Source organism: Arvicola amphibius, chromosome 1, assembly GCF_903992535.2.
Source record: "Arvicola amphibius chromosome 1, mArvAmp1.2, whole genome shotgun sequence".
NCBI lineage: Eukaryota > Metazoa > Chordata > Mammalia > Rodentia > Cricetidae > Arvicola > Arvicola amphibius.
In genome coordinates this window covers 84,230,647-84,245,030 of record NC_052047.1, presented here as the reverse complement: position 1 = coordinate 84,245,030, position 14,384 = coordinate 84,230,647, and the positions used below count along the sequence as shown (strand labels likewise).

The following is a 14,384-nucleotide window of genomic DNA, read 5'->3' as shown; positions in this document are numbered from 1 at the left end:
CTTCTAGACCAGCGGTCTCCAACCTGGACATTTGCCTAGCAAAGATTGCCTCGATCCTCTGTGCTGAATTCTAAAAACTTTCATCTTGGTCTTGGTCTTACTCTCCCTCTTTTCTCTTCCCTTCTCTTCTCCCCTCCTGTCTCTCTCTGTGTCTCTCCGTCTCTCCCCTTCTCTCTGTCTCTCCTCCCCCTCCCCCTCCGCCTCTCCTTTCTTCTTAATCCCAAGGTTTTACTGGATGAGCATTAAGGAAATTCGCCTGCAATTTGGGATTAGATAAATACTCTCATGGGGGGCGGGGAGGGTGTCCTCCTCTATACCTCCCACTTGCCCGAGAATGGAGGGGGACAGCATCAGGAACCGACAGCGACCGGCTCCCGCGCGGTGGGCCTTGGGGACCGCGCAGGCACATTCCAATGCGCACAGCCGCCCCACTTCGTCAACCTGACCCAGGCGAGGTTCTGCGACTGCCAACGAACCCGCCCTGAGGAGGCCAGAGTACCAGAGAGATCCAGCCAGAGCGTGAGCCCGGGGACCCCAAGAGGGCCAACGCAGGCTCACAGCCCGGAGGCCCGGACACGGATGCCGCCAGTGCACACCCCAGGACGTCGACATTTTCGTGCCCGCCAAACTAGAACTCCCTAGTCCGCGCCATTCCCCGGAACAGGGAGCAGGAGTGTATTTCGTTTCTTTCTTTAAACCTCAGCACAGTCCGAGTGGCTCTCAGCCTGACAGTTCGCCTTTGGGGCTACTCCTAGTGGGGACCCGGGAGCCTAAGGTGTGTGCTCGCTCGGGCCGCGCTCTGCTCTGCGCTGCTTCTTTTCCGCCCGCAGGTTTTATCTCTCTCCCTCTCATTTCCCCCCTTTCCTCGCGTTCTTTTATTCTGCTTTCTCTTTCTCTCGCTTTTGTGAATGGGCCGCGGTGTCTTTGTTCTGGAGAGAAGCGCCCGTGTCGCTGACTTTTGTGAACCAGAGAGGGATCTTGTAAAACCTCCTTTTCTCCTCCGTGGTCCCCCGCTCACACCCCTCCTTCCCTACCCCTTTGATTAGATGTTCCCTCATCGTTCAAAAAAAAATGTAATTTCGTTAGTCTGGCGGCCACTTTCTTTGAACATTAGCTCGCTTTCAGCTCCAACTTCAATTAGAAGGAGTTGATTTTGAGAGATCAACAAAAGAACCGACCAAAGCCTTATTAAAGGTCCTAAGAAGATCTCTCGGTCCTTTGAGAAGCAGTTAAGGAAACAGTGTGCTCCCCATCATATTCTGTTACCGTATTTTATTCGGACTCCAAAGAAAAGTGTCGCTTGGGGGAGGGGAGAAGCACTTTGAAGAGCGGCAGTCGCGGCCCCTTTTCACTCAGCGGGCTCCCCCTTCCTTCTGGTCGCCCCAGCCCGGTCAGCGATCGGAGCTGACGGCGCGGCCTCGACATCGAGGTGCTCCCGTCCACAGTGCTCTCGGCGGCTCCCAAACTCACCCATGCACATACTCGGGCTCAAACTTTTTACCCGCCTGTTGGGGTGAGATCGGGAGAAGATACTAGGAAAGGACACAAATAAGGTCCCTTGTGTTCAGTAGGACATCCATTTAAAAGATTTGCCTTGCTCGTGGTTGGATCGAAAACATTTTCTCTCTCTCTCTCTCTCTCTCTCTCTCTCTCTCTCTCTCTCTCTCTCTCTCTCTCTCTCTCTCTCTCTCTCTCTCTCTCTCTCTCTCTCTCTCTCTCTCTCTCTCTCTCTCTCTCTCTCTCGCTTTGGAAAGTCCACACAGGTAGACGTCCTTAGCAAGTTTATTCGGCGGGGAACTGGGGTCTTCCAGTACGAACAATCCAGGGAAATGGTTTCCAAGAAGCTCCTCCCGTAATATGTAGAAAATGAAGTGAGGGGTCGGGGTCTGTGGCCACACCATCCACCAGACTGTTCCCTGTTAGGTGGAGACGCGGAAGGACAGACCGGGTGTGAAAAAGAAAGTTTTCTATCAAAACCTCACGCCTAAGAAGTAAAATGTGGGGGATTGGGTGGGGGGTGGGTCTGACTTCCAACGGTTCCGAAGAAGCTTTTAGGACTTGCGAACACCTTTGGTGGGGACCGGGAGTCCCCGGAGACACGGAGCAGCAGGTAAGTGGAGGCGCCTCCCCTGCGGTCTCTCCCAGGGCGCGGGAGTCCCGGGGTGCCCTGAACTGCACCCCCCAGCTCGGCTCAGCTGCCCGCGCCCGCACGAGCCGCTCGCAGGTGGGGGGCGCGGAAGGAAGAGGCTCTGGGGCCCAGGGCTCCCCAAAGAGAGCCAGGGGCCGGAGAGCCTCAAGTCCGCCGCCCGGGAAGCCTCGCGCCCACACCCGGGCTGCGAAGCCCGGCGGCGCGCGCGCCAGAAAGAACCGGTTATCCAGCACCTTTCTGCCACTCCTTCCTAGCGCGGCCAGGGCGAGAGGAGGGCGTGGGCCCCCAGGCGTGCCTCGGGACCCGGGGCCCCCTCTGCTCTCGCGACTCCAGCGCTACCTTCGCCCTCTTCGACTCGCTCTGAGCGGAATTTGCCACCCGAGCCCGAGAGTTAGCGCGCGACCGGGGCGGGGCTGGCGCGCGGGGAGGGCGGGAGATGGGGGCGGGGGAGGGCGGGGGCGCGCGGAGGTAACCCCGGCTCGCTCTGCCATTGCCCAGCTCCCTGTCACTCAGCCCGCTCTAGGCCCCCTATTGGCGGCCTAGCCCCGTTACGCACTCGCCTCGCGTTCACATACCCGGGGAGGGCAGTAGAAAGGTGATCAATCTTCATCAGGCTACATTTCCAATCACCTAAACAACCGAGCAAGACAAGCCACTCCGACAAGGTAAATTGCTTGATTTATTTAGTTTGCCAAGTGACTGTGCAGGATTTCTTCAGTCCCTACCGCCTCCATGTTGCACCGGGAGTGCAGCGGCCACCGCCAGCCACCTCCGAACTCTGTCCCTCGACACCCCCCCCCCCCCCAGAGTCCCGGTTGAGGCCAGGTTTTTGGGAGGAAAAGCATGTGGGACTTTGCAAACAAAGTATTTGTGCAATAAAGTGAAACCCGGAGGAACACGCACAAAAGCTCCTGGAAAAAGCAGGAGACGGGAAGAGGGAAGTTGGGGAAAGAAGAAACCCGGGGGTCCCAGACCCGCCACCGGGGTAATACCTGTGCGGCTCTGTTTTGCAGGTTGGCTGCCCGGAGGGTCTTGCTGAGGGCGCGAGGTAGATGGTGAGCAGCCCCGGCAGCGGAGGGCAGGTAAGGAGGGGGCCGCGCGCCACCCCAGGACGGTGGTGGCTCCCTTCGCCTTCCCTACCTCGAATCGACCCCCCGCTACCCAGGTCCCCGGCAGGTGGGCGGGGCTGTTGGGGGATGAGAGGACCGACACCCCTTGGCTGCACCAGGGACCCTAGGCCGCTCCCGAGCCGGGCGCCCCCTCCCCCGCCTCCTCCGAAGCTGCGGAACTGGGGTGCTAAGTTAGATGAAAGTATTCGAAAACTCACGCCGCGCTTTCGCAGAACCGCCGTGGCCCTCCGGCCCAAGTACTCTGTTTCCCTTGGGGTCCCCTCCGCCTTCTGTGCCAGCTGGCCTCCCTTAATCCAGGCCGCGGGTCCCCGAGGACCGAAGCAGGAGTTGGAGTTGGGATGGGAAAGCTGCTTAAGTCCTGCCTCCTTTTTCCCTGAGTTCCCTACCTTGGGCTCCTGGCAAAGCGGGGCCTAACTAGAAGCCCTTCTAGGGTCCCAGCCCTACCCCCCACCAACCCCTTCTTCTGCTGGAGAAGAGCGCCAGGGGCTCGCAGTGCCTGCGGCCGAGCCTCGCGCTCCCAACTCGGGTGTGAGTGAGCTTTCTAACTTGAGGCCTAGTTCTCTGCTCTCCACCGGGTTCGTAGAGGACTGCGAGGAGCCCACGCGACCCGACCCGGGGTGCTCTGGCTCCTGAAATCCCAGGACGCTTTGGGCCGCTGGTTGGTCAGCCTTTATCAGACCCTTGGTGGGACTGGGAAGCTCACCGGGACTTGGTCGAAAGCAGGCCCGGCCTGCGCGGGCTTAGGAGGGAGGGTGACCGCCTCTGAAGCACCCCTGACCTTGGGCGGCGTTTGGAAATTGCCACTTCTACAGTGGAGCCTTTGGTGTCTTCTTGCCGCGTCACCCGGGCCTGGGCCACGTCTGCCCTGGAGGTGCGGTGGGATTCCGGTTCAGCCACCTCCGAGAGTCAGGGGCCCAGAGAGGTCAGCTCGACTGGTGATTGCAGGCTCTGGGGGAGGAGGCAGTCCTGGAGATCTCTGTGGGAATGATGTATCCAAAATGTGCAGTCGCCTGGCGATCCAAGGTGGACTAACCTTGGGCCTCTGTAGTGCCAGCGGGTTTGTCAAAAACCATTTGAAACTTAAACGAAACAACCCCGTACGCCCTGTACGGCCTGCCCTCCCGGCGCCAACTGAACATTTGCTTGAGCAAATTGCTTCCGCCGCACTCAAAAAAATTTGACTACACTTGGGATCTTGCACCCTCCCCGGTCCCAGCTCTCACCTCCTTGGCCTGATGATCACGCTTTTAAGTTTTCTTTCCTGTTGACAGTCGAGGAGTGTCTTTGGCCCCTGTCAAGCCATAAAAGAGGAAGGAACGATGTAGGGAAAGTTTTCTTTTCTAAGAAGCTGTGTGCTTGATGAGCTTGGAGAAGAAATGTCTTGGGTTGCCTGCCCAGTGAATGAAGTTCCTAGCCTGCGCCCCCTCCCCATTCAAGGATTATAGGAACTGAAAGCCACAGTGACTGCGGGTGACGGTTTCCCTGTGTCTCCTGTCTCCTTAGGCCAGGCCCCCAGAAGCAACAGCTTGAAGGACTTCGAAGTGGGAGCCCTGAATTGCTCCAGGCCTCGGGCCCCCTGGATCCGTCGGGGCGCCTCCACCCGGCTGTTAGCATGATGTCTTACCTCAAACAACCCCCATACGGCATGAACGGGCTGGGCCTAGCTGGCCCAGCCATGGACCTTCTGCACCCCTCTGTGGGCTACCCTGGTGAGCAAGGGCCCTTTGTCCCTACTCCTAAGCCTCTGCAAATATTGGGGGATTCCAGCCTTTAACGTTTGAGCCCACCCTGTCCCCCACGTAGGCCCAGGGAGCCGATTACCTTGCCGCCTGTTGCCTAGATCTGCTACAGGTTTGAGTCGAGGTCTGGTCAGGCAGCTTAGAAACTGCAGCCTACAACTTTTGAGCTCCTGATGCCTGCAGCCTGGTTCCTGTGTGCTCCCACTTGCTAGAGAGAGCATGTTTGTTGTCCACCGATTTACTGCCTTCCCTCCGGTTGCTTTTTTTAAAATGTATATATATATGTATGTATAAAGCCCCTCCGGTTGCTTTTTTTAAGTATATACATAAAGCTCCTCTGGCCCCGATATTTCATGAGGAATATGAACTCGCTAGGCCCTAACATAAATAGCCAAATTTCCCTTCCGTCTAGCTACCTTGAGAAGCAGAACTCTTTCTCCCCCGTCAAAGCGCCCAAGAGACAAGCGACCTAACCCAACTCTCCCGCGGTGGTGGACGACTCCAGCCGAACCACGAGTTTTTTTTTTTTTTTCTAGATACTACTTCTTTGCTTGAATGTCTTCTCTAGGAAAGTGTCCCCAGATCCCTGCTTCTGCCTTCCTCTATTCTGCTTCCTATCTCTCAGCCAGAAGTGTGTGGGCTTGGGGAGATGAGGAGAGGATGGTTTTGTTTTTAATTTGAGAGGCGCGGAGGGCGCAGGCCCTGATGTTTCAGACTGGAGCCTCCAGGAGAAAACATACACACTTTGTCCCACCTGTGGCCAGGGAAGTTCGCGTTTGCTAGAGGTCGGCCTTGCCTTTCCACGGCGGGGTTCTGGACCTAACAGAGGACCTGCGTGTGGCCTCTAGTGCCAGTCCTCGTGGGCTACTACTGACTCCAGGCACCCTTGCATGTCCCCGCAGCCACTCCGCGGAAGCAGCGACGGGAACGCACCACCTTCACGCGCTCACAACTGGACGTGCTGGAGGCGCTTTTCGCCAAGACTCGCTACCCAGACATCTTCATGCGGGAGGAGGTGGCGCTCAAGATCAACCTGCCTGAGTCCAGAGTCCAGGTGCGCGATCCTGGGGCTCCAGGGTTAGGGTAGGGGTTCGGTCGGAGATCGGGCCTGGGCGGTTTGGTGTTTGAGGCCCCTTCACGGACAGGACAGCCCCTCTCCAACTCCCCCTAGCGCTGAGCTTCAGTCAGCTAAAAGGGGTAACATTATAAAGTAATGGCTTGAAGCCCTTGTCCCCAGGGCGCTTTCAATGTTGGAAGTCGTTTTCTTTGGATTTTGGGTGAAGCCAGCCCTGTTCCCCGGATCTAACTTTCTCAGAGATTAGATAATGGCCCCTCGTTCTTGCTACTCCAGAACTTGGCAGTTTCTTAATGAGCCTTAGCTCTGCTCCTGCTCTTGTCTTTCGTACCCTTGCCCTGCGTCCTGGGGATTTTAAAAGTGCCAGATGGAACTTAGCCTCAGCCTAGCGCTATCTGCCTCTGTCTCAGAGTGTACTCTGCGGGTGGAGTCGGTCTGGTTAGGGGTTTTCTCCAGCCGAGTGGATACCGAGTGCAAAATCCAGATGCTGGCTTTTACCGTTTCTAAGATGAAACTGTTCGGAAAATAGAGTTCTGAGTCAGTCTAAGTCTTCCCCGAGGGTCTTTTGTCTCGACTTATTTCCCAGAAGGCTTGAGAAGGGACTGAGATTGCAATGCCCAGTGCCCGGCCCCCTCCAAAAGGAGTAAGACTTTATGACTTACCGGTCCATTTGGTACCCCACCTGGAGCCAAAAGGCCCAAGGAAATCTCACCCAGGCTTCCTTCACGAGAAGCCCCAGTACTGGAGAACTGCTTCTGTTCAGCCTCCAGCCTTGCTTCTGTTCCCACCCAAATATTTGCCCTGCCCAACTCCAGTCTCCAGGAGCCGATTCGGTGAATCCCCTCGGGCCCCAGACTTGGTGACTGCCCTACACTCCGATGTTCTGTACCTCTCCGCTGTTTCCTGAGCTCTGTTCATGGAAAACAGGGCCTCCAAACTAAAACGGGGCTGCGGGGAAGCAGCCAACCGCAACAGCTTAGAGATTGCTGAACTTCTGGCTGGACAGACGCAAACGTTCCGCCCTCGGGCAGAGTTGCGCTGGGCTTGGGGAGGTGCGCATCTCTCCTGGAGAAGGCTGACTGGGGGGCTTTGCGCAGAAGGATGGGGGAGGGAGCCAGAGCTGGGTACCTAGCACGTGCGGGGGAGGGGACAGGGTCTGGCAGGGCCGGAGACTGGGAGGGGGGAGAGGCTGGGATTGAGAGGTCCCCGAGATCCTGGGCGGGGTGTGAGTCCAAGGGGCGGAGGAGCTGTGAGCTCCACTAACCAGCCCCCCTGATCCAATCCCCCTCTCCTTCACCCTGCTCACTGCAGGTTTGGTTCAAGAACCGCCGCGCCAAGTGCCGCCAGCAGCAGCAGAGCGGGAACGGAACGAAAAGCCGGCCGGTCAAGAAGAAGTCATCTCCAGTGCGGGAGAGCTCGGGCTCGGAGAGCAGCGGCCAGTTCACGCCGCCTGCGGTGTCTAGCTCTGCCTCCTCGTCTAGTTCAGTGTCCAGTGCCTCCGCCAATCCGGCGGCTGCTGCGGCCGCGGGCCTGGGTGGGAACCCGGTGGCAGCCGTGTCCTCTCTGAGTACGCCTACCGCTTCGTCCATCTGGAGCCCGGCCTCCATCTCTCCAGGCTCAGCGCCGGCATCCGTGTCCGTACCAGAGCCACTGGGCGCGCCAAGCAACGCTTCGTGTATGCAGCGCTCGGTAGCCGCAGGTGCTGCCACTGCAGCGGCCTCCTACCCCATGTCCTATGGCCAGGGCGGAAGCTACGGCCAGGGCTACCCCGCGCCCTCCTCTTCTTACTTTGGCGGCGTAGACTGCAGCTCCTACCTAGCGCCCATGCATTCTCATCACCACCCGCACCAGCTGAGCCCCATGGCACCCTCCTCCATGGCTGGTCACCACCACCACCACCCGCACGCACACCACCCACTGAGTCAATCTTCAGGTCACCACCACCACCATCACCACCACCACCACCATCAAGGTTACGGAGGCTCTGGGCTCGCCTTCAACTCTGCCGACTGCTTGGATTACAAGGAGCCTGCCGCTGCCGCTGCCTCCTCTGCCTGGAAACTCAACTTCAACTCTCCCGACTGTCTGGACTATAAGGATCAAGCCTCGTGGCGGTTCCAGGTCTTGTGAGCCCAGGAGTGAGAGGAAGTGGAGAAGAAACGCAACTACCTGCGCCCTCCGTGGTCCCCATCCTGTTGCTGCTGCTGCACCGCTCGCCTTTGCCTTGGCTTTTCCAAAACTGAATTTGAACTCCCCCAAGACGTCCATTGCCTGCACTGCCGCTCCCATCTTTGTGCCATTTGCTCGGGTTGGGGGGTGTAGACCCCTCTCCCCCTTGGAGGTGGGGCCCGGTGCTTCAACTTGGCCCTCAGTTTCTTCATGGGATGGCAGTGTGCTCTCCTGCTCGACTCGTGCGTCACCCCTTCAAGTCTTTCTGGACAGCTTTTCTGCACCTGGAGCCTTCTGAGGCTCCTTGCTCTGACCCTCTCTGTTTTGAGCTCAACAGTTTTATTTATTCTTTCTGGACACTGAAGTCACTAACTGGCGTATTATCTACCGTTTGGAGTGTGCCCATACACACTCCTCCAAATCAAACCCACCACTGTCTCTCCTAGCAGACTGTCTCCCTTCAGCTGCCCTTGATCCAGCCTCCCCATCTGCAGGCCAGAGCGTCCAGCATGTCCACCTCCCCAGTGGTGAGCGCTGAGCCAGGCCTTCGGGAGGAGGGTGCCCCAGCCTCCTTCCCTGCCCTGCGCTGGACTGATTCAAGCTTCCGCCTCGGCGGGAATGCTGTACATAGTCGGGTCCGTTCCAGGGACCACTTAAACTTTTTAGTTGCTGTTGGTTGAACTGAGCATCTCTCTTGTTTTAGCGTCCAGGAAACAGAACTTTAAAAATATATACATCACATATATATATACACATATATATAACAAAAGCAAAAAAATATTTCCCTTTGTGCCCATTCCTCTTTCTCAAACGTGGCGGTTCTTATTTTTCAGTTGTCACAAGCTGTCCTGCCCCCTCTTCACATCTCCCTTTGTGTATTTATTAAAGAAACCCGCTTGGTTCCTGGAAGCTGGGCGCTGGAGGAGCAGAAGTGAAGGAAACAGCTAAGTCGGGGTACAGGGTTGGGGCTAGGCTGGGCCGGGCGTAGGACTGAGCCCTTCACGGTCTAAGCTCAGCATCCAAATGTCGGCTTAGAAACAAATAAAAGAGGTGAAATTCCAACATTGTGAAGCCCCGAGTCCCAGGTCCAGTTCCTCTGTGGGTGTCTCTCTCTTTAAAACACCCCTGTCTGTTTAGTGAGTTTTTAGTGACCCTTCCCTCTCCGAAATCTGCGGAGAGCACCTGTGTATCTATCAGTTTTGGTTTTGGCCGCTTGGTCCAGTAGGTGGGAAAGTAATTTGTAAATTTGATTTGTCCGATGTGAAGATCACAAATTACTTGTTGAGATGTAAGGCAGTCTGTCTCCTCTTCCTCTTTATCTACATTATTTCCCGAAAATAAAAGCAAATTAATGAATGGCTTGTCGGCGTTGCTCTTCTAATTCCAGCTTCGGGTCTCGGTCTCAGGGGATTAAAAAGAAGCAAAACTGTGCTAATAACCCGCGTGTTAATGACCTGCGCGAAGCTGGAGGCTGAAGAATAAGGCGGGAAGTCATGGCAAGAGGAGTCCCCCAAAATGTTCTTTTAGGGCGTGTTCTTCCCCACACACACACTCCGCATGAGCCTGGCCTCTCCCTCTCCGAGGTGTTGACCCCGTACCTCCTCGCCATCTAGTACAGACACAGGTGTCAGGACTCAACTCCAGAAACAGCTCCTTTCTCTTCAGAGGCAGGAGCCTGGCACTGATTTCTTCACCCTAATTGCCTGCACCAGAAAGAAGGGGGGGAGGGGAAGAGAGTCGGGAGGCGGGAAAGGATACCGCTGTAATGCTCTCTGAGCTGAGCCAAAAAGGAAAACAAAACGAAAAAAAAAAAAAAATCTGTGTCCTGCACGTTGGCAGCAGAGAAGCGTCCCTTTGGCTGAGCTATCCCGGGTGGCTTCACGGTGACTGTGGGATCCTGGAGTCCAACCGCGTGCTAAGCAGTCTTTCTAAATCATTCGTTCGCACCAGAAGTTGCCAAATCACCAAACTATCTTTCCTAAGGGTTCTTTAAAACAAACACAAATTGATCATACGAGTTTCACTTCTTCAGAGGAAGATACCTTGAGTGGAGGGCAGTTCGCCTTCGGACTAGCGCAGACCAGGGCTTGTCAGTGTTCCCAGCCTTCCCAGCCCAGCCTCCCGGCCAAGGTTTGGGAACCTAAATGGTGAGGGAAACTATTAATAATGTCGGCTGCCCAAGAAAACCCAGGGCCCACAACTGTCCAGCCTGTTCTACCTGACGGTTCCCGAACGTGAGGCCAAGAAGCCATGCCCACTAGCGGGAGGAAATGAGGAGACAACAAAAAGTTGCCTGCCGAGTCAGCCGCACCCCCTATTCCTGCTATTTCGTGAGACTCGCGACCCCAGGCTTGGGGTCACGCCAGCGAGGTGACAGGCCTGCGAGCCTTGGCTGTACGAAAGCCTTCCCCCAGCTTGTCCGGCCTGGGCTCCGGCTGCTCCGCTCCGGCCCAGTCTCCCCAACAGAGCATCCAGGGCGGAGGGAGAGCCTGTGCCCGCGGGACCCCTCCAGGGCGAGCTGCCCCCGCCAGGACCGCTCGCGGACACCGGCCCCGAGCGCCCGCTCCACCCCTCCTTGTGAGCGCAGGCCCCTGGCTGCCGGGCCCCGCGCGTTCGCGGGAAGCGGGGCCCGAGGTCCAGGCTGGGGGCCGGGAGGCGACCCGGCCGTCGCACAGGTCCCGCCCCAGGCGGTCCGGGACCGCGTAGCCGCCGCTCCAGAGGCCCCCGGGGGGTGGGGTGGGGAACCGAACCAGGAGACCGGGCCTAGCGTGGCCTCCGGAGCAAGGTACTCGATCCCCGCGGGCCTCGGGTCAGTGCTCAGACTGGCCTGGGTGCTTTCCTCCGAGGGCCGATCGGGGTGGGGGCGTCGGTGGCGGCTGGGGCCTGGGCTCCCGGGAGCTCGGGCGCGCAGCCCGGTTCCCGCCTGCAGCTCGAGGCTTCGTGGAGCAGCGGGCACGTGCTTCTCCCTGGGCCTGGGGCGGGAGCCCGGGGGGTTGGCGGCTGGCGAGGGGAGGGCGGCCACCCGGCCCGGGGTGGGGTTCGGGAGTGAGGGTCGGGGGAGGGGGCCCGGTCGCTCGCCGGAGCACGGTCCTGGGCGGAGGGGACGCGCGCGGACCCTGAGCCGGCGGCCACCTGTTCGCAGGCGCAGTTTGGGGAGCGTCCTCGGGTCACCCCCTCTCGGGGAGCCCGAAGTGGGGCTAGGGCTGGAGCCTGGCGACAAGAGCGCGACCCGAGCGGCCTGAGCACCGGGCAGCAGGAGGACGTCTGAGGAGCGCGACGAAATGTCCAGGCGCGCTCGGTTCGCAGCCGGCGTCCGCCCGCTCGCTCTGCCGGTCCGAGAGGCCTGCCCCGGGACGGCCACGGGTGCGGGGCGGCGGGCGAGCGGGGCGAGCGGGGCGAGCGGGGCCAGCTTGGAGGCCTTCTAGGCCCAAAACCAGCTCCGGAGCACTGCGTTAATCTGTTGAAGCTCAGTGATCCCCTGGAATGAGACAGGGATCCTTGGGGCGCTTTTCAGGCTTTGGTACTGGTACCGAAGAGGGTTAGTGAAGAACGCGGGTTTTCTAAATTGTGAATGTGTGCGGGCGCGTGTTTGTTTATCTGTTTGTTTGGAGAAAATCCTTAAAGCAAACCAGGGAATCCGATTGCGAGAATAAAACAGGTGAAAAGACTTAATGAGTTGTCAGCAGAGTCACGGGTGCTGTAGTCCAGAGACCAAAACTGAACCAAACCAAAACACCAAGCTTTTGTTTTAAAATAAAATTATTTCTCCCCTCATACACACATCTGTGTAATTTGTAGAAAACAGCAACCTCCACGGTTATTGTGATTTTTTTTATCAATTTTAAAAATAAAAGAAAACTTCATTTCTAACTGGAAGAATTAATTATAATGTTAATGATGCCAAGGATGTCTGCTGACAAAGTTGTGTTTAAAGGTGAGGAAATAAAATGTATCTGATATATGACGGAAGCTAATATATACGTTATTGGTAAAGACAATCTACATGATTACTATGCAAGACCAGAAAATTACTTAGCTTTTGAGGTAAAATTTATTTAAGAATATCAATAACGTATCTTTATAAAGTTCCCTAATTAGCCGGGTGTGGTGACAAGAACTGTAATCCCAACTCTGGAGAGCAAACAGGAGGACACAGGAAGATCAGGAGTTCAGGGCCAATCTCACCTGCATAGTTAGTGAGAAATCTGCTGGGGCTGCAGGAGACCCTACCTCAAAAACCAAAGCAAACAGCCCCCCCCCCCTCGTGGCCGCCCAAAAGAAACAAAAAACTTAGAGAAGTTACAAGTGATTCCGTGTTTTCCACTGTTTGCCTCCCTACCTTCATGAATGTCAGCATTTCATATGAAAATGGAAAAGTCTCAAGATCAACAATAATAAAAATGATCACCAACTTAAATACTATTGCATAACAATGAATTTCTTATTTGACAACAGGGAACTTACCTCAGTTATCTTAGAGAAACAGTAAGTTCAGATAAATGTTTGGGGATTCTAAATTCTACTTTTTGAAAACCAGAGTTCCCCTGCCTGTTTTTAACAGATGGTTCTCAAGAAAGCAATTATGCCTTTTAATCATTGTGTTGTTATTTACTGGTATTTGAAAAGAAACACAAATGTGTGTGTGTGTGTGTGTGTGTGTGTGTGTGTGTGTGTGTGTGTGTGGTAGGAGAGGCACATTCCATTTTGAGCCAGTGTTTTCTTTAATTGTGTTTTAAAGTTGAGTTGGGTTTTACTTAAGACACTTTGGGGGCACTCCTTTAGAAGCTTAGGAGGAGCAGAACCCTAGCCTCCAGTCCTCCAGTCATCTCGATGAAATGGCAGTCATACAGGACAGTCCGAATTGAGACTGCTTTTAATTACATCTACTCCTGCTTCTAGGAGAGAAAGAGAGAAAAAAAAGAGAATGCTGCTCTCAAAACTGAGCGGAGTGCTGCTGCTCTATACAAAACTGCACACCTACGTTCCTAGTCTACGGCTTGAGCTGTGGCCACCCTGCACGCTGTTAGAAGTCTTCCAACAAGACTTGCAGTTCAAGTAGATTTGGGCTCCCTTTAATCAATGATAAAGCATCAGTAGAGAATGATTGAAAATCTATTGTTTCTTTAAAAATGTACCTCTTTTTGGTGGCCAATATCAAAGAGACAAGATTACATTACATTCCTAGGTAACAAATACCTTTTTTAAAAAAAAAAAAAAGATTAATCCTTATTGAGCTGCTTATGAAAACTATTTGGAATTTTTAGAAATTCTTTTAAAGTAGATTGTGAAATTATGATTTGAGGAACTTGAGTCCAAATTTTTGGAGGGATTGAAGTGGAATATAAATAAATCATAACTAATTTTGATACTTGGGGGTAAAAACTAAAATGTAAGAGTAAACGGTCTCTGATTCCACAGCGTGGTGTCTAAAGAGCTTATAAAATATTTTTAGTGTACAAATATTCTTATGTATGTTTAAAGCTCTGAATGCTTCTAAGATATACCATCATCTGTCACAGCTATTTCAAATAGGGATCGTATTTTCTTTTAAAATTATTTTAAATTTTTTCCTGTGAAATATACATATGAAAGAAATTATAAAACAGATTTTTACACTTTAAAAAATAATGAAATATACATGGTGTTACAAGTTTTTAACAAATGCTTTGAGAAGTAGACTTACAGTTGGTTACAGTGTCAGTATTGAAACTTGATGTTCAATAAAATACATCCATGTTTTAGGTATTTGGTTAAGTAGATCAGTAGCTGGATATGTTTTAAGGGAGAGAAATACTTTAAAGAGAAAAATTCTACCGACCACTATAAACTCGTAGCATTTCCTGATGGCACTTTGTCTGGTTGTGCCCTTAATGAAAGGGCAGCAAGAGAAGCTACTGTTTTCCTGGTGTTTATATTTAATGCCATTCAAAGGATAGCTTTGGAGCTTGACTCCAGTGTTGGTAACCCCCACATTTCTAGCCTAACCCTCTCTCTCTTTCTCATTCTGTACTCGTTCTCTTCCAGCCTCCTAAGGGACCACAGGACGTTAGAACTTAGGGTGTCCATGCTGCGCTCTTCTCTCCATTCTCCATGACTCTGCACCAAGGATTTTGCTTTAAAAA

The 14,384-nt window shown here is 54.4% G+C and overlaps 1 protein-coding gene across 3 annotated transcripts; it reads left to right on the top strand.

The window, feature by feature from the left end:
- The first annotated feature begins 4,891 nt into the window (after positions 1-4,891).
- On the top strand, positions 4,892-8,223 carry Otx1 (orthodenticle homeobox 1). 3 transcript variants are annotated; one of them, XM_038313255.1, is made up of 5 exons: positions 4,892-4,988; positions 5,921-6,072; positions 7,405-7,585; positions 7,646-7,727; positions 7,758-8,223. In XM_038313255.1, exons 1-5 carry the CDS (start codon positions 4,892-4,894, stop codon positions 8,221-8,223), a joined length of 978 nt encoding a protein of 325 aa, XP_038169183.1. The 3 variants fall into 3 exon arrangements, with proteins under 3 accessions (XP_038169183.1, XP_038169175.1, XP_038169167.1); XM_038313247.1 differs by having other exon boundaries at positions 4,892-5,005; positions 5,899-6,072; XM_038313239.1 differs by having other exon boundaries at positions 7,405-8,223.
- Positions 8,224-14,384: the final 6,161 nt, after the last annotated feature.